Source organism: Anguilla rostrata, chromosome 7 (assembly GCF_018555375.3).
Source record: "Anguilla rostrata isolate EN2019 chromosome 7, ASM1855537v3, whole genome shotgun sequence".
NCBI lineage: Eukaryota > Metazoa > Chordata > Actinopteri > Anguilliformes > Anguillidae > Anguilla > Anguilla rostrata.
This window is the reverse complement of record NC_057939.1, coordinates 33564822-33584028: the sequence shown is the minus strand read 5'-3', so window position 1 is coordinate 33584028 and position 19207 is coordinate 33564822. Positions and strand designations below refer to the sequence as shown.

Below are 19207 nucleotides of genomic sequence, written 5' to 3'. Positions count from 1 at the left end.
GCGTGAAATATCATTAGCAAACCTGTCCGTGGTTTTAAAGAAGAACACAGGCGAGTAAGCACAGAAGAGCTCCCGTTGAATCCATATGGCTTTGCAATATTGTAGCCGGTTTGCAATTGAACGTGCAGACGGTACGTCATAATACAGTGTATACGTTCGGGGAACGGCTGGTAGATATGGTGCAAAAGCAATTATTGAGAAGTAGTAGACAATTATTAGTGAGGGTAAAAGCAGGTTAAAGAAACGCGTTCTTAGCTGGGCTTGAACCAAGGACCCTGTGATCCCAAGACTGTAACCTTATCCACTAGGCCACAGGCGGACTAGCTGTATATACTGAGAATGTTTCAGAATAAAAAGGTATGGGTATTTAGCGTGTGTATGCGAGTTTTTCATTGGGTCGCGTAGGTGAAGATTTGGCGAGTGTCGGTAAAATGTCCAATGGGGAGATATTAGTGGGATAGGCGGCAGGAAAAATAAGAATGAGAAGAAGAAGTAGAAGAAAAAGAAGAGGAAGAAGAAGAAGGAGAAAACGCAAAATCCCCTTAGTTTGGGGCTTTATTGTGTGGACATGTGAAGTTGTTTGTGAATTCTGTCTGTTGAAATGGGGTCAGAATGTACAGAATTTAATGTTTTTAAGGGCTGAGTGTCTGTGGCTGTTGTGGTTATTTCTGTGGGGAACCCTGAAAAGTGCCAAACTCTCGGTGCTGTATAGGTATGGGGCATGCCCCCGCCAAGGCGTAACTTGGCGGGATGGCATACCTGCCATCCCAATCTCTTTCTATTTAGGTACTAGTGCTGTTTCACTGTAATAACCTGCCGTTAACATTATATTAATAACATGCCGTTAAAAAAAAAAAAATTTTTTGGTTCAGACTATCTTGTTTCTCCTTACTGTATGCTACTACAGTAAAGGCTTTTTATCTGCATTTTATTCAATGGACTTAAGTGGACTTGATCCTGAGTTTGGTTACACTGTTGTAAGTCGCTCTGGATAAGAGCGTCAGCTAAATGCCTATAATGTAATGTAATGTAATGTAACATATTTGCAGATATTTGTTCTTAAGCCATTGTATGTAACTGAAGTGTTTCTTTTATTTGTTTTGTCACTAAAGACATTGTAGATAAATGTGTATCTTGTAATTAAGGCCATATGAAAGGAAAAGGGTGAAGGAATTGAATTAGAGTAAATTAGAGAATTCATTGAATGAAACTGAAATGGAATGTAAAGTAGCAGACTGTTAGATGACTCAATTTTTAAAGAAGGGTGCCAAATTGAAATTGATAGTGGAGAATTATTTTAACTACAGTGATGCTATCTACCAGTAACAGTACAATTTAAAAGATAACGGTTATTATTTGAGTCATTGCTTATATGCACTTGTGGAAAAAAAGGAACGCTGAATGGAAGGTAGATTGTGACATGGTGTAGCCCACTTGTTCTGTGGAACTTTCATTTATTGGCAAATGTAAATGTTTATTGTTGAAAAGATTCCAGATAAAGCCACTGATGAGGAAACAGTGCTTAAGTTGCAATTGTGATCCTTCTCCCCTTTTTCAGGGGTACAACACATGCATAGCTAAGACAATACAAAATGTCTAATAAATGCATATGTTTGAGGGAAAACATTTTTGTTTTTTAAATAAACTCTAATATATTATTTTGCATTTGTATTGTATTCATGATATTTATTTTGTTTTCCATCAATTTTAAATTGTTTTTTAAATGTTTTGAATGGGACCAATGGCTTCAATTAGGGTTTAGGGTTCAAACTAGGGTTCAGCTAGGGTTAGGGTTAGGGAAACGGTAAGTCTGAGGGTTGAGGCAAGTTCACGGTTGTGTTTAGCAGCTTGATGAAAGGTAAGGAAATGGGTTTCTTAATGATTTTGAATGAACCAAAAATTTTCTCCAGTAGCATGTGTTCAAATGACCCTACAAACTGTAATAAATGCATGTTTTTTTAGGGAGAACATTATTGTTTTTTAAATGACCTCATACATTATATATTGCATTTGATTTATAGTATGCATGATATTTACATTGTTTTCCATCAATTTTAAATTGGTTTATTAATGTTTTCAATGGTACCAATGGCTTCTATTAGGGTTTAGGACTCAAACTAGGGTTCAGCTAGGGTAAGGGTTTGGAAAACGGTTAGGCTGAGGGTTTAGGCAAGTTGACGGTTGTTTTTAGCAGCTTGATGAAAAGTAAGGAAATGGGTTTCTTAATGATTTTGAATGAACCAAAAATTTTCACGAGTAGGATGTGTACCCATGACCATACAAAAGGTGTAATGGTAAATGGTAATGTAATAAATGTATTTTTTTTAGTGAAAACATTGTTTTTATAAATGACGTCATATATATTACATTTGAATTATAGTATTCATGATATTTACCTTGTTTTCCAACAATTTAAAATGGGATTTCTGATGTTATCATAGGCACAACTGGCTTCAATTAGGGTTTAGGGCTCAAACTAGGGTTCAGCTAGGGTTAGGGTTAATGAAACGGTAAGTCTGAGGGTTGAGGCAAGTTCATGGTTGTGTTTAGCAGCTTGATGAAAGGTAAGGAAATGGGTTTCTTAATTATTTTGAATGAACCAAAAATTTTCTCCAGTTGCATGTATTCCTATGACAATCAAAAATGTCTGTTAAATGCATATGATATTATTGTATTCATGATATTTATTTTGTTTTCCATCTATTTTAAATTGGTTTATTAATGTTTTCAATGGTTCCAATGGCTTCAATTATTTCACTGGTTAATTATTTCTGTCTGTGGAATTTGGATTCATGAGATCGCTAATAGCGTAATCAAATGTATTTGAAAGGGATGACACACCCATCTGTGGCCGATTACAGGTTTGTATTTGGTCAATTGTTTCCAATTACACAAGGTCGTTTTAGATGGACTGGTTCATTATTTCTGTCTCAGGAATTTGGATTTATGAGATCGCTAATAGAGTAATCAACTGAATTTAAAACGGGTGACGCACTCACCTGCTGCCGATTACAGTTTTGTATTTGATCAATTCTGTTGTGTAAATTGTTTCCAATGCCACAGCGTTCGTGTTGGATGAACTGGTTAATTATTTCTGTCTGGGGAATTTGGATTTATGAGATTGCTAATAGCATAATCAAATGTATTTGAAACAGATGACGCGTCCATCTGTGGCCGAGTACAGGTTTGCATTTGGTCAGATTCAAAATCCGTTTTAGAAAGACGCTATGTCTACACTGCGCGAACACACCATTTAAAAAGCGTGACAGTGCTAGGCAGATGAATTTGATTGTCACATGGTTTACATATGGTGTTTTTATTAAATTATGTTGTTGTGTTGCAGAATCAGGAGGCTTTTGTGGCAAGCAGGGAGCATCAGAATTAGCTTTAGGCTACTCAAGAGCAGGACTGTATGCATCTTAACCCAATCCCTCCTCGTCAACACACTTTCCCCCACGTCACATCCTTACTAGGGTAGTCTTCCAACTACTCTCGGAAAGTAATACAGTGCCTCCTAGTGGTCAGAATACACTCAACCTGTAACATCTATTATTGAACACAACAAATTGCATGGTATGAAACGGGAAGGAACTATTTTTTCTTGATAAAATCATTGTTTTCATAGAACTTACGACCAGAGGTTTTTACTTAACAACGGTGCAAATAGAACTACAAACCAGAGTGCATGCATAACGACGGTCCAATTAGAACTACGAACCAGTTTTGCTTGACAACGGTAAGATAATATGCCCAAACGCCCGCAGAAGAACATTTCACTTCCAGCTGATTAAATCTATAAAAATCAATAAATATAAAAGCAAACTCATATTGTCATTGTTGGTACACGGGATGAAATTGATGTGAAATTACAGGGAAATTCCTACAGTAACCTGCTGTTTTATTGATATACGGCACATTGCTGAAGACAGAACAGCATTGTGGGCATTTTGCTCTGAACTGCATAACACCATTTGAATTTGCAGTAATTAACTGGAAATTGCAATGCATATTGGGAAGCCGTTGGTTAGTAGTGGCGGCAGAGAATTTGCTAACAAAGCAATGCCAAGTTTCGAGTGTCACACCTAATAGGCTACGCGAATTTAAAAGTAATTATATCACAATTTGTTCGTTTTTGATTTCCAACAGAATACGTTGATCTGTATTTCACATTAATTTTCTTGTTCTTTTCCAAGGCAACCCTGTATTTCGAGTATTTTTTGTTGCAGCTGGCTAGAGTGCCGCCGGATTGCGCAGGTAGGCTACGTGCGTTTCGAATTCATTAAACTAGTTAGTATCATAACGGCCAATCATTCGCCAGCGATAGCTTGGTATGAAAGCATGTTTCCATGTCAGTATTGTGGTCACCAATGCTTAACAAAGTATGCGTTTGTTAGGCATATCAAAGTACATGCGAGTCTTCCAACCGCGTTGTTTAAATGCGCCTTTTTTGATTGCACCCGTTCGTTCAGAAACATGACGCAGTTGGAATGTCATGTATATCGAGTGCATAAAGATAAGAGGAGAGCACAGGTAACTGCAATCGAGTGTGTATCTTGTCATGTAGAATTTTGCAATGTTAGATGCAATGATTTATCCAGTTTAAACTCTCATTTGAAATCTCATATCGGAGAGGGCAGGGCAGTTTCTTGTCCATTTCGTCAGTGTGGGAGAACATTTTCAGTTGTCTCTTCCTTTATTTCTAATTTTTCCACAGTACACAAGTCTTGTACAGTATCCAGTCTTCTGGGCCATGTAACAGTAGGAACAGAGACGAGACTAACGGCAACCAATGAACAAGTTGAGGATGTTTCAGTGTTGGAGGGGGATTTGACTGACGACGTAACGTAAGTGATGATAATGAGGGAGACCAAGCAGCGGTGCTGCCAGAGAGAGCAGATGAATCCCTTTTCTTGAACAATTTGGCTTTCTTTTATTTAAAGTTGCAGGCAAAACTTTTACTGCCAGCATCAGTCATACAGTCTATTATTGAGGATTTTCAAGCAGTGCATGATATCAGTCAGTCTCATTTACTTCATAAGGTGGACGAAAAGCTGGTATCATTGGATATCTCTGACAGTGAGAGAGAGAATGTCATAGAGGTTCTTAAATCCGAGGATTTGTTTCGGGCATGCAACACTGGTACCTTGAAAACTGATCAAAGACAAAAAACAGTTTTTAAAAATCAGTGTAGATACATTGAGCCAGTCCCACTTTATCTTGGAAAGAATGATTCAGGGAAGGAATGTTTTGCTCAATACATTCCGTTAAAAGATACACTTCGATCACTCTTTCGGTGTCAGTCGGTCAAGCAGCAAACGCATAGCTACAAACAAGAGATACAGTCTTTGTCTAGATCAAGAGATGTCTTGGAAGACATCTGGGATGGTAGCGATGTGGCAGCAAATGTATTGTTTAAGAAGTAGGAGGAATCTCTTGGTCTGGTACTGTACCAGGATGCTTTTGAAGTGGTAAATCCGCTACTTTGATTTAAATGGTATAGTCTTACCTGATGGACGTGTACCGAGGAACATTGTGTGCCATAGCTGGAGATAATCTGGGATCACAGAGTGGCTTTAGTGAAAACTTCAGTAAAAGCACCCATTTCTGCAGATTATGTACTAGAGCCCGACCGATATATCGGTATGGCCGTTATATCGGCCATTATTTGACTTTTTTGACCACATCTGGATCGGCAGTTATGCCGCCGATGTGCCCCGATTTTTAAATAAGTATAATAAACAAAAAAAAAACAATGATTATTTATCTGTACTTGTCTGTTCGAACGTTGTAATTGCTATTTACTAGAATTATCCAGTAGAGGGAGCTCTAATACAAGTGTGAACTGCAGCAGCTGACTCGCTACTTCTTTAATAAGACGTTTGTTACTCGTGCCTTATCCAATATTCTCCACTGCAAGACTTGTCTGCACAGATTCGGTTGCGGCAATAAAGGTATGTATATTTAGTGAAAGTTTTTAATTAAATGTGTTTATACGACCACTATGTTTATCAATCCTCATTATCAAATGAGCGAGCTAGCTAACATATTTGGTTCACTTTAGCAAGCTAGCAAGCCTTTATGAACTGGAAGTGAGCACATAAGCAGCGTAGGATCTACATTTCCAGAGGACATCGCTGTATTCTCAAATAAATAACCAGCCAAAATAAAATGGTGATTGAATGTGTCACACATTTGTTTTTTAAAAAAAATCTGATATAATGATATTAGCTACTATATGATGTTGTGTAAATAGCCAAGGCGTGATTGCAAGCGAGTGTCATCTTGTCACGCGTCATCGTAGCAAGCTAACCAGACAGTAAAAACGCAGATAAAACACTAACATGAATCATTTTAAGCCATGTTATCTAGCTTTGTCGTGATAACATGAGAGAAGGATTGCTGTTGGAGAAGTGAATCAACTGACAGTTAGCGCGGGTAACCTGCACGAAAGCGCATTGTAGTTTTTTTCATGTATTTCATCCAGTCAATTTAATTTCATCTAATGTTACACTTGATTCACTCTTTAGCTCCGCTAGATAATGTCTTACTCTTTGAGATCATGTAGTAGAAATACAATAAGAAAATATAATTAATTTAACTTACTGAGAAAGTATAATATGAAATAATGAGGCTGTGTCATAGCTAATGCGTTATTGCGAGCGAGTGTGTCGTCTAGTCACGCGTCAGAGCGCATTGTAGTTATTTTCACCGCCTAATTCTTATGGACAGGGAAGCTCGTTAGATAGTCTTAGTAGGAATAAAATGTGACGAGTGCTGGAGAAAAGGTCCGCAAGTCGCAAATCTTGAAATTGCGCTAGGAGAGAAAAAAAGTTTTTTAAATTTTTTTTTTTACTGTTTTCCTTTTTTTCATATTACGAAAGTTAAAGTGTTGAAGAAGTCACTCAATAGAATAAACAACAGTTTTAGGGTCACTAAATACTTATAGTTTGTCAGCAAAGTCGGCTTGTTTTAGTGATTCTTACAGCCGGGTTTTGGAGGCGTGATGGGGGTGCAGTTTAATTAGCATGTTTGATTTCGTTGTCACTTTGTTTCGGTCAAGCCACCGCCCATAAATAAAGCCGTGTGGTAGTAGCCTATGTTTGTTTACTGTTTGAGGTTGCTAAAATGGCGGACGCTCAATCAGTAGGTGAGAGTATAAGCTTTCTAACGATGTATAACATGTCTGATTTTGCTTTTGGAATAGCGTTTTATAGGTTAGCGTAACCGAACATTTTCTTACCATGGCATCTATATGGTAGCATTAAAAAACGTTACACCTAATGAAATGTTGTCAACGGTTTTTCATGATTCCTTGGAAAATACCATTATTATTGAGGACTTCTGGGCATAGCTAAGCCATATGTTTGCTGATAGACCTAGCTGACATAGTTTTCTGGAGCAAAACAATTAGTGCAATTAGGATTCAGCTGTGCAGGACCCGCAGAAGTTCTCCTAGAGCGGGCTAAGTATCTGTTTTTTGCCATTAGTGTAGCTAGATTAGACTTCTACCTGTTTTGTAGTTTGCCCAACATTAGTTTTGGTGTTTGTTTGTGAAGTGTAGTATCTTATTGGCCTCATTTGCTCTTAACTGACTGCATCAAGCAGGTATTGTGTGGAGCTAGTTAGCTACTGGTTTGTGGGGAAATTGCTTGGTCACCAGCTGCTTTTCATTTGCTAATTAGGGCTTGTAGTCTGGCTTGGAGCGACACTATATTAGAACTGTTTTGAGTTAGTTGGGCAGAAAGTGCAATTGGGATTCAGCTGTGCAGGACCCGCAGAAGTTCTCCTAGAGCGGGCTAAGTATCTGTTTTTTGCCATTAGTGTAGCTAGATTAGACTTCTACCTGTTTTGTAGTTTGCCCAGCATTAGTTTTGGTGTTTGTTTGTGAAGTGTAGTATCTTATTGGCCTCATTTGCTCTTAACTGACTGCATCAAGCAGGTATTGTGTGGAGCTAGTTAGCTGCTGGTTTGTGGGGCAATTGCTTGGTCACCAGCTGCTTTTCATTTGCTAATTAGGGCTTGTCGTCTGGCTTTGTGTCATTGCATCCCTATCCTTCTACCATCACCCTTCCCCTCTCTACTCCCTGTCCTCATTGCTATGCCATGTGTCCATCCCATCCCAACCTGTTCTCTCCCCTTCAGAACTCGCTTCTGCAGGCGAGGCCCCCCGCGGCGACGGAACCCCTCCAACCTTCGCTATCCCTCATTGACCCCCTGTGACAACTTCACGGTCGCAGGAGGGCTATGGAACTGCCAGTCTGCTACGCGGAAGGCTGACTTCATTTCAGCCTACGCGTCCCTCCTCTTTACATTTCCTTGCCCTGACTGAGACCTGGATCACACCAGGCAACACTGCAACCCCTGCAGCCCTCTCCTTCTCCTTCTCTCACACCCCCCGCCCATCTGGCCGTGGTGGGGGCACAGGTTTGCTGATCTCTCCCTCCTGGAAATTCTCTATTCTCCCCCTCTCTCACCTCTCCATCTCTACCTTTGAATACCACTCTGTCTCAATCACCTATCCTGTTAACTTGTATATTGTTGTTATCTGTCGCCCTCCAGGGCCCCTGGGAAGCTTCCTTGATGAGCTCGACACCCTGCTGAGCTCCTTCCCGGAGGATGGCACCCCACTGATCCTCCTGGGAGACTTCAACATCCACCTTGATGCCTCCCACTCCGCAGCCTTCCTGCCTCTACTTCACTCATTCGATCTCTCCCTAATGCACTCCCCACCAACACACAAAGCTGGCAATCTCCTAGATGGTTATCCTGAGGAATTGCTCCTCTTCCAATCCCACAGTGACCCCTCTGCACCAGTCTGACCACCACTCCATTTCCTTCTCCCTCCCTCTTACTCCCCTCCCTCCCTCCCCTCCATCCACTCCTACTGTCATGGTCCGCCGTAATCTCCGCTCCCTCTCTCCCTCCTCTCTCGCTTCCAGTGTCACTGCTTCACTCCCCACTCTTGAATCCTTCTCCAACCTTCCCACTGACTCTGCATCCTCCACTCTGTCTTCCTCGCTCTCCTCAGCACTTGACTCTCTCTGTCCTCTAGTCTCCAGGCAGGCACGCTCGTCCCCTCCCAGTTCGTGGATGTCTGACCCCATCCGAACCAACCGGGCCAGCCTACGTGCAGCGGAGAGGAAGTGGAGGAAATCCATGGCTCAATCCGACCTGTCTGCCTACCAGTCTATGCTAGCTACATTTTCTACCGCTCCAAAATTAATTATTATCAAACAAAAATTCATAAATCTGCCTCTAACCGTCATCAGCTGTTCTCCATTTTCTCCTCTCTCCTCAGCACTCCTTCCCCACCTCAGTCCTCCCTCGCTGCAGATGATTTTGCAGTTTTCTTCGATGAGAAAATTGCAGACATCCGCAGCTCCTTCACGTCCACCACCACCCTTCCCCACTCCCCCATCTGTTCCCTCCCCTTGTTTCTCCACTTTCTCTCCCCTCACTGACTCTGTTTCCCAGCTCCTACTCTCCCACCGCCCTACCACCTGTGCTCTTGACCCCATCCCTTCCTCTCTCCTTCAGACTATCACACCTGACATCCTCCCATATGTCACCTCCCTTGTGAACTCCTTGTCTTCTGGATGTTTCCCCTCTTCTTTCAAGCTGGCCCACATCACCCCACTGCTGAAAAAGCCCACTCTGGATCCCTCTGTCATCCAGAACTACCGTCCTGTCTCCCTTCTCCCTTTCCTATCCAAAACAATTGAACGAGCTGCTTCTAATCAACTCTCCTCTTTTCTCTCCCTGAACAATCTCCTAGACCCCTATCAGTCTGGCTTCAGACCTGGCCACTCGACAGAGACCGCACTCCTCTCGGTCAATGAGTCGCTTCACGCCGCACAAGCAGCCTCCCATTCATCTGTCCTGATCCTCCTAGACCTTTCTGACACCGTTAACCACCCCATCCTCCTGTCCTCCCTGGCAGCTATGGGGATCTGTGGCACCGCACTAGACTGGATTGAGTCCTACCTCTCCGGTCGCTCCTTCCAAGTCACCTGGGCTGGTGCAGTATCAGCACCTCGCCCCCTTGCCACAGGAGTTCCCCAGGGCTCTGTCCTTGGTCCCCTCCTATTCTCCCTGTACACCCAATCTCTTGGTCCTGTAATCTCTGCCCATGGGTTGTCCTATCATTGTTATGCCGATGACACCCAACTCTTTCTCTCCTTCCCGCCCTCTGACACTCAGGTCTCTGCTCGCATCTCTGCTTGCCTGAGGGACATCCAGAGCTGGATGGATAACCACCATCTTAAGCTGAACCCAGGCAAGACGGAGATGATCTTCATCCCTGCTCCATCCTCTAACCTTCTCGACTTTTCTGTTTCCCTAGGGGACACTGTGGTGTCATCACCCACCGCAAAAAACCTTGAAGTGGTGATGGACAACAGACTGTCCCTCTCCCAGAACATCACGGCGGTGAGTCGAACGTGCAGGTTCTTCCTGTACAACATCCGGAGAATCCGCCCCTTCCTCACCACCTACGCAACCCAGCTCCTGGTTCAAGCGATGGTCCTGTCCCGCTTGGACTACTGCAACTCGCTACTGGCTGGTCTGCCAGCATCCGCCATCAGACCCCTGCAGCTCATCCAGAATGCTGCAGCGCGTCTGGTCTACAACCTCCCCAGACATTCCCATGTCACCCCCCTGCTCACTGACCTCCACTGGCTGCCTGTTATGGCTCGCATCAAATTTAAGACTTTGTTGCTTGCATACCAGGCAGCTAAAGGGTCAGCACCAGGGTACATTCAGAGGATCATCAGACCCTACACACCAGCCAGACCTCTCCGTTCTGCCACCTCTGGACGCTTGGCACCTCCCCCTCTTCGCGTCTGCACTTCCCGCTCCCGTCTGCTGTCTGTCCTGGCCCCTCGCTGGTGGAATGACCTCCCCGTGATGGTCAGAACAGCAGAGAATCTCACCACTTTCAAACGCAGACTGAAGACTCATCTCTTCAGGCTGCACCTCTCCCCACCCCTCCCTAGCCTATAGTTCAGCTCACTGTACCTAGCTAGGATAATTTGATTATGTTAGTGTATCTGGCAGGATTGTTTTTGTATGATTAGGTGTGATTCCAGTGCTAGTTTGTACTTGGTAGGATTCTTGCTTGCTGAACAAGCTTACTCTACAGGGTTGGAGTCCTGATCAATGTGGTCACTTCTGGCACTACGATCCTTATTTCATTCGTGTTTCTTTTGCGCCTCTACATCATGAAACCTATGCTAAATGCCTATAATGTAATGTAAAATGTAAAAAACAGAAGCGGATATAACTGTCATTGATTTACTGTCTCTGTCTCCATCTACTGAACATAGATAAGATTTCATCATTGCTATGTAAGTTACTGCTCAAAATATTTCGGTTATTACGTTATTTTAGAAATTGAGTATCTTTAAATAGGTTAGTGGTGTTATATAATGTAAATATTTCACACTGTAATGTAAGCGTTAGATGGAAATGTAATAGTTTTTGTGAAGCATGCAACAGTGATTTTCTTGAGTCATAACAGTTGATTTGTAGTGAAATACGTGGATATGTTATGATTTACAGCAATGCATAATTTAGACATTTTGAATAGATTTGGAGATGCTGGGTACACTGCTTAGTTTTTGCTTCGTACATCTATAGTAGTTCTACATATCCACCCTTAGATTTTATGAACTTGTGGTCAAGAAGTTTTTGACCTAGCACATGTATAGTTTAACCTCCTGTATATATGCAATCTCTCAGTATTTCATTACAAACTTAAAAAGTGCAAATTTATTTTTGTTTTTTTGTCAAAACAATTGCATTTGTGGCACTTTATTTCTTACAAAATTATGAATATAAACTAATCTGCGTTAGTATTGTAAATTGTACAGATGTCTTGCTTATTTTAAGCCATTTTTCAGGTCTTTGTGGTGTTTACATCTGGAGTTATAAAGCTTTAAATAGGGTACCCCTAAATGGGCAAGGATTGGCAAGATTTGGCTTGTGCCTTGAGAGGTTAAAATATAAGTTTTTCAAATTGATTTGAAAATGTTGCACTTTTTGACAAAATATCGGTCAAAACATCGGTAATCGGTGGGCTAGGACTCTCCAAAATCGAGATTGGCGCCGGACCCAAAAATCTGGCATCGGTCGGGCTCTATTATGTACTGTTGGCCATGCTCAATTTTTGTCATCTCCCTTCACAACAGGTGAAAAGAAAACAATTGCATCATACAAAGACAGCGTGCAGCACAGCATGCAGCATAACGTAAGTACATCAAAACTGTCACTGGGAATTAAATTTGATTTGATTCCAAATTTATCAAATTAACCCACTTCCATGTGTGCCAACTTGGTCTGCCTCCTTGTCTGGGCCATGACTTATTTGAGGGTATCGTCGCATATGACTTAGCTCTATACCCAAGTCATTTTGTCACAAATCAGAAATTCTTCACGTATAGAGAACTGAATGGACAGCTTAATCACTTCAGGTACCTTGGCAATGACGCCAGCAATAAGCCATGCGAAATGAATCCAGGAAGTGAGAAATTGAGTGGACATGCTGTCCAGAATTGGTGTTTCCTTAGACTTCTGCCTCTTGATTGGGGACAAAATTTAAAATCCAGTTGAAAATGAAGTTTGGCAATTTGTGTTGCAGCTAAGGCAAAAAGTTGAAATTGTTTGTGCTCCTGCCATTGCAACTAGCCAGATGGCCTACTTGAAAGTCCTTATTGAGGAGTATTTGCCGAGTCGACAGTATTGTTTTCCTAATCACCCACTTAAGCTGAAACATCATCATATACGTCACTATCCTGAACTTATACTTGCTTTGGGCCTCTTATTCGCTCTTGGACCCTTAGGTTTGAGAGTAAACACACACACATTTTAAAGTGTGCTCGCAAATTACACAACTTCAAGAATTTGTGTTCCACATTAGCAGAGAGGCATCAACTTTTACAAGCATTTCTCTGTGCTGGTAATATATTTCCACCTTGTGTCATTTTTGACAGAGGTACAGATTTCTTTTCCAAATGATTACAATGACAAGATAAAACAATCTGTTGATCATTTAGGCCTCCAGCTACGTAACTCTGTGGCTGTACACAATATCACCGTTAAAGGCACAAGCTACAAAAAAAAGCCACGTGTGTTGTCTTGGAGAAGAATGGTGTCTTTGGCAAGATAGAACTGATTCTTGTTTGCAACAGTTGTTTACTTTGTCACAGAGAAATGCCAGTCTGATTTCATTTTTGATCAGGGGATTTACTGCCTAAAGATGGGCTCAGAGAACCCCATTTCAAATTATTTCTGCCTAGAACATGCAAGCCTGCTTGACTATTACCCTTTGCCTGTGTACAACATGTTTGGTCTGTCTCTAATAGCCCTTCGCCACTCCTTTCCTTCAGAATGTCTGATATAAGTGAGAGCATCAAGGACGCAGTCATTTCTGTCCTGCCAAGTGTGCCAGAAGAGACGCTCACTCTGTTGGTTGAAACGATCTTACACCAGGGAGTGGAAAGCAAAGATGACTTGCAGTACCAATCCAGTGCAGAAAACTTTTAAATGCATGGAAATGAGCAGGTACTGTATATTTACTACTTCACTACCAAATTAAAGTGTATTAAAAAGCTTATTGTTTTATCTAATTAATTATGGCATAATTTTAGTCAATATTCATAACGATAGATTTTTGTTTTCATTGCCAGATGCCATAAGTTGTGCTACCCCCCTACTCCAGTCCCCAGAAGGCAGTTCATCACTGTCAAGCTCCTTGAGATCCAGTAGCCCTTCACCATCACATTCCATACGGCCACCAGTAAAGCAAAAATGGCCAGAAACTTTCCAGGTACCCTGGGAGAAAGTGCCACCAGGTATTTGTACTGCCACTGAAAGTGGGATAAGGTCCTCACCAGCAGATAGAAGGCAAATGGTTCGGGTCTTGGTGGACAAAATGAGGAAGTTTGAGGCCAACCCTTCGTGGTCGCAGTGCCTCATAATTTCTGTCAAGATTGTCAACGAGTTTCCGCAGTCCTTCGCTGACATGATAGAAGGGAAATTTATAGGGGGAGGATATGCATCTCTCCTGAGTCAAATAAAAATTCATGTTGAGCATTTAAACAGAAATAACACTTTGGCACGGCGCAGGTCTGTCACCACGGGCAAAGCCAAACACAGGCCCTGCAGATAGCTATGGCTGCACACGGTGGCAGCCAGACCTTCCACCTGAAGAAACAGAAAGCACACTGGAAGAGAAAACAAAGATACTTTTGGAGTTCTTCTCTCGTGAGGGCTTGTCTGGGATTGAAAGTACAGAATCTCATGGAGGCAACGTACTACTTACAGCGCAAGATGATAAACACAACACCGGCCCACACACTTGAATATCTGAAATCTCAGTGGCCATACCTGTTTGTCCCTAGGAGTATGTGTACACATTTTGAGATGTTAACAGACATCAACATTTTGAGAACTGGAAGCATCTCTTGAAGGAAATGGGCAAAATATCATGGAGTTCCTCAAGAAAAACCCTACCAATAGTGAAGTCAAGGCTGTTCTGACCCGAAGCAATACCAGTGTGGCAGCTCCATATGTTCTGCTAGTGCTGATGGCTCACTTCAAACAGCAGAGTGATGCACTGATACTGGAAACAGATGTAAGTATGAAGCCATTTAATTGCTCTCTGTGATTTCCTGTAAACAAATTAAAGTAAATATACAGTGCAATCTGTATGTGTTTGGACAGGGACACATTTTTTTGTTCTGTTCTCCAACAAACAGACAGTTGACATAAAACAGTCACAATGTGGTTAAAGTGCAGACTTTCAGCTTTGATTTGACCATATTTACATCCATATCAAGTGAACATTGTAGGACCTACAGCCCTTTTTATACATAGTCCCCCCCCAAATTTTAGGGGCTCAAAAATAATTGGACAAATTAACATAATCATAGATTAAATTGTCATTTTTGAATACTTGGTTGCATATCCTTTGCATGCCATGACTTCCTGATGCCCATGACCTATCAACATCATCAGAGTCTGGATATCTTATTTTCAGGTTGTCCTACAAGCGGTACTAAAACGCTTTCCATTTGAATGGATCTCTATGGGAACTGGGGGGTAAATGGTAAATGGACTGCATTTAAATAGCGCTTTTATCCAAAGCGTTTTACAATTGATACCTCGCATTCACCAGAGCAGTTAGGGGTTAGATGTCTTGCTCAGGGACACTTCGACACGCCCAGATCGGGGATCGAACCGGCAACCCTCCGACTGCCAGACAACCGCTCTTATTTCCTGAGCTATGTCGTACTAAGCATGACTACTTTCATTCAGTGCACATCATGAATGGAAATCCAGGAAATCCAGCTATATCTCTTTACAAATAAAAATATTTGGGGTTCCTATATGATGCAGTGTTTCAGCAACACTGGTTTACCAGATACCAATGAAACATATCAAGACTAACAAGGACCCAAAGGTGCTCAATTGAATTTTGAAGTTGCTCAGCACTCCCCATCAAACATCAAGGCACTCAATGTTGGATAATTCACTGATTTTTATAGTTATTGATGACATATCTTTCTATGTTGCGGTTAAGTATATGTTTATACTGACTTGACTTATATAGTGACTTGAAAGAGTTGAGGAAGTATTGGGTAGCATTGCTTTGAAATACATCTTATGTCATTTCGGTGAGGCAAGATAGCCTATGTTGTTTGTAGTAGCGTAACTTGGCGTCATTTTGATATCAATACTTTTGAGTAACTTGGCATTTTTGTTGAAAACGTGTTTTTTATGAGATATCATTTCTTTTTGCAAAGCGTTTTATTATGAGAGTGAGAAATGCGAAGTGACCCTGTAAGAAACGGTTGTGGATTATGGCTATCCTTGTGTGAATTTGTACAGTCTGAGCGTGTACTGTTTAGCAGTTTCGGTTTGCTATATATGTAAAACAGTGGCTGTGACAAAGGGTGCGGTGGCGTATAAGTGTAAAACGTATCAGAGATGCATATGAAATATGGCCAGTGTATGTACTCACAGATTTGACGTCCATCCAACGAGCCTTGACTGACAAAAGAATCAGCAAGCCCGTAGAATTATAACTCTCTAGGTCGCAACTTGTGTAGCCTTCTGTCCTGCTCCGTTGTCTGTTATTTCGTGGAGATGCACTTTTAGTGTTTGTAAAGTTTATAAGGCATTTTGATAGGCTTATCTGCAGGTAGGAATCCTCTTCGCTGTTTTGCTAAACTAGAACCGGAGAACATGATAGTGGAGAATAGGAGCAGACGCATATGTCCCAGCAGGTTTTGCATATGAGAAAATAACAACAGTGTGAGAGAAATTAGGGTGAAATTGTGAAATTTCGGAGTTGAAACAATATGTTTTTAGCAGAATGGGCATGTAGGTGAAAGTTGACATGATCACGGAGTATAGTGCGAAGTAAATGGAGTGACCATGAGCAAGCTTATATTCCTTATCGAACGGTATATATAACAGTCGCTGTAAAGCGCCAGCTGTTAAAGTGGGGGTTAAGTAACGTGAAATCTATTGCACTGCTGTGTTTTTTCATGTTCAGTACTAGTACTGAATCATGTTTTTAAATGTAATATTTTAATGGGGAGTTGCAGAACGTACATACGTAGTAATTGTTTGTATGTGGCTGGATAGAGAACAGGGCGAGGTAACATGATGTAGAAACGTGGCGTTTGCTGATAAGAAGGTTTGTACAGTAGCCAAGTGAAGAAATGTAGTTAGTAGAAATGGCACAGCTGTGAACTGGTGTAACTTTTTGATAAAAGGATTACATTTGCCATCATGAAATGCATTGGGTGGCCATGAGTGAGTTTTGGTAAAGCAAATATAAGCGTAAGAGAACGTTAGTGTAAAAGAGGAAATTATCTGCCTGAGAACGAGGCGGGATTCAATCGTTCAACCGGAGGTTTACCAGTCTGTCACTTTGTTCGGGCAGCACCATGACATAGCTATGCAATGCGTGAAATATCATTAGCAAACCTGTCCGTGGTTTTAAAGAAGAACACAGGCGAGTTAGCACAGAGGAGCTCCCGTTGAATCCATATGGCTTTGCAATATTGTAGCCGGTTAACAATTGAACGTGCAGACGGTACGTCATAATACAGTTCGGGAACGGCTGGTAGATATGGTGCAAAAGCAGTAATTGAGAAGTAGGAGACAATTATTAGTGAGGGTAAAAGCAGGTTAAAGAAACACGTTCCTAGCTGGGCTTGAACCTCCAACCCTGTGTTCCCAAACCTGTAACCTTACCCACTAGGCCACAAGCTGTTTGTACTGAAAATGTTTCAGAGTAAAAAGGTATGGGTATTTGTGTGTGTAGGCGAGTTTTTCATTGGGTCGTGTAGGTGAAGATTTGGCGGGTGTCGGTAAAATGTCCAATGGGGAGACATGTTATTAGTGGGATAGGCGGCAGGAAACATGAGAAGGAGAAGGAGAAGGAGAAAACGCTAAATCCCCTTAGTTTGGGGCTTTATTGTGTGGACATGTGAAGTTGTTTATGAGTTCTGTTTGTTGAAATGGGGTCAGAATGTACAGAATTTAATGTTTTTAAGGGCTGAGTGTCTGTGGCTGTTGTGGTTATTTCTGTGGGGAACCCTGAAAAGTGCCAAACTCTCGGTGCTGTATAGGTATGGGGCATGCCTCCGCCAAGGCGTAACATCCTCTCCCAATGTCCTGGTTTCTTACATTTGTGGCATGTAGACTTAGCTGCAGGGCATTTCTCCTCCTTCCTGTGAGCTGTCTTGCCACATCTCCCACACGTTTTGCTGTGCTCTCTGTCTTTGAAGCCTCTGTTTTTGTTTTTATTTGGGTGGGGCCCGCGCCATTTTGTGTGTTTTTCGCGCCCCTGCGCTACCTCCTGCACAGCGTATGCTGCCTCACCCTGCCGGGTGGATTTCCTGTAAAGGGGAAATCCACTGTTCATACATTGTTTGGAGTTAGGTTGCCACCGTTCCTGAAATGTATAAAAGAGTTCCAGAAACAAGTTGTCAACAAATGTTTATTTACTCGCAGGGGAAAGAGAAGAATAATTGGAGTAAAAGAAATATATATATATGTATATATATATATATATATATATATATATATATATATATATAGCCTACTGTAATTGGAGTGAAGTTATTAGTTATTATACAGTAAGGTAAAATGTTTGCTAAGGTTAACTTGTGGTCTTAGAGTAAATCACGCCTACTTGATTATTTGAATGTTAAGCACCGAGCAGTTGCACTGAGGGGAAAGGAATTTAAAGGGGAGATGTAATGAGATTGTTACGACAGTTACGACAGTTACGATGGTAAATGGTAAATGGACTGCATTTGCAGGCATTTTGATAGGCTTATCTGCAGGTAGGAATCCTCTTTGCTGTTTTGTTAAGCTAGAACCGGAAAAGTTGATAGTGGAGAATAGGAGCAGACGCATATGTCCCAGCAGGCTTTGCATATGAGAAAATAACAACAGTGTGAGATAAATTAGGCAAAATGATGAAATTGCGTAGTTGAAACAATGTTTTTAGCAGAATGGGCATGTAGGTGAAGGTTGACATGATCACAGACTATAGTGCGAAGTAAATGAAGTGACCATGAGCGAGCTTAGTTTCCTTATCAAACGGTATATATAACAGTCTGTATTTAACGTTAGTTGTTGAAGTGGAGGGTTAAATAATGTGTGCAATCTATTGCACTAATGTGTTTTTCTCATGTTCAGTGCTAGTAGTTATATTTATGAGTGAATCATGATTTTAAATGTAATGTTTTAATGCGGAGTTGCAGAACGTACATCCGTAGTAATTGTTTGTAGCCTATGTGGCTAGATAGAGAACAGGGCGAGGTAACATGAATGTAGAAACATGGCGTTTGCTGATAAGGTTTTGTACGGTAGCCAAGTTAAGAAATATAGTTAGTAGAAATGGCACAGTGGTGAACTGGTGTAACTTTTAAATAAAAGGATTACATTTGCCATCATGAAATGCATATGGGTGGCCGTGAGTGAGTTTTGGTAAAGCAAATATAAGCGTAAGAATACGTTAGTGTAAAAGAGGAAATTATCTGCCTGAGGCGAGTCGGGATTCAAGCCTTAAACCGGAGGTTTACCAGTCTGTGACTTCGTTAGTGCAGCACCATGCCATAGCTATGCAATGCGTGAAATATCATTAGCAAACCTGCCGGTGGTTTTAAAGAACACAGGCCAGTAA

General features: G+C 41.5%; 2 protein-coding genes and 1 long non-coding RNA gene across 5 annotated transcripts in view; all 3 read left to right on the top strand.

The window, feature by feature from the left end:
- The first annotated feature begins 3505 nt into the window (after nt 1-3505).
- On the top strand, nt 3506-13512 carry LOC135258517 (uncharacterized). Of its 3 annotated transcripts, XR_010331019.1 has the most exons (4): nt 3506-4254; nt 4715-4844; nt 12189-12247; nt 13386-13512. It is a non-coding gene; the product is annotated as an uncharacterized LOC135258517 (long non-coding RNA). The 3 variants fall into 3 exon arrangements; XR_010331020.1 differs by lacking the exon at nt 3506-4254 and having other exon boundaries at nt 4262-5951; XR_010331018.1 differs by lacking the exon at nt 3506-4254 and having other exon boundaries at nt 4267-4844.
- On the top strand, nt 7046-9967 carry LOC135258539 (mucin-2-like). Its single transcript, XM_064342005.1, has 3 exons — nt 7046-8424; nt 8560-9906; nt 9941-9967. The coding sequence occupies exons 2-3, from the start codon at nt 8758-8760 to the stop codon at nt 9965-9967; spliced, it is 1176 nt and encodes a 391-aa protein (XP_064198075.1). The 5' UTR covers nt 7046-8424; nt 8560-8757.
- Nucleotides 13513-13552: 40 nt separating the features above from the next.
- The window catches only part of LOC135258591 (uncharacterized), a 93284-nt gene continuing 87629 nt past the window's right edge, over nt 13553-19207 (top strand). The window contains 5 exon segments of the mRNA XM_064342057.1: nt 13553-13565; nt 13686-14127; nt 14129-14293; nt 14295-14444; nt 14446-14632. Of these exon segments, the coding sequence (XP_064198127.1) occupies nt 13553-13565; nt 13686-14127; nt 14129-14293; nt 14295-14444; nt 14446-14632 (957 nt within the window).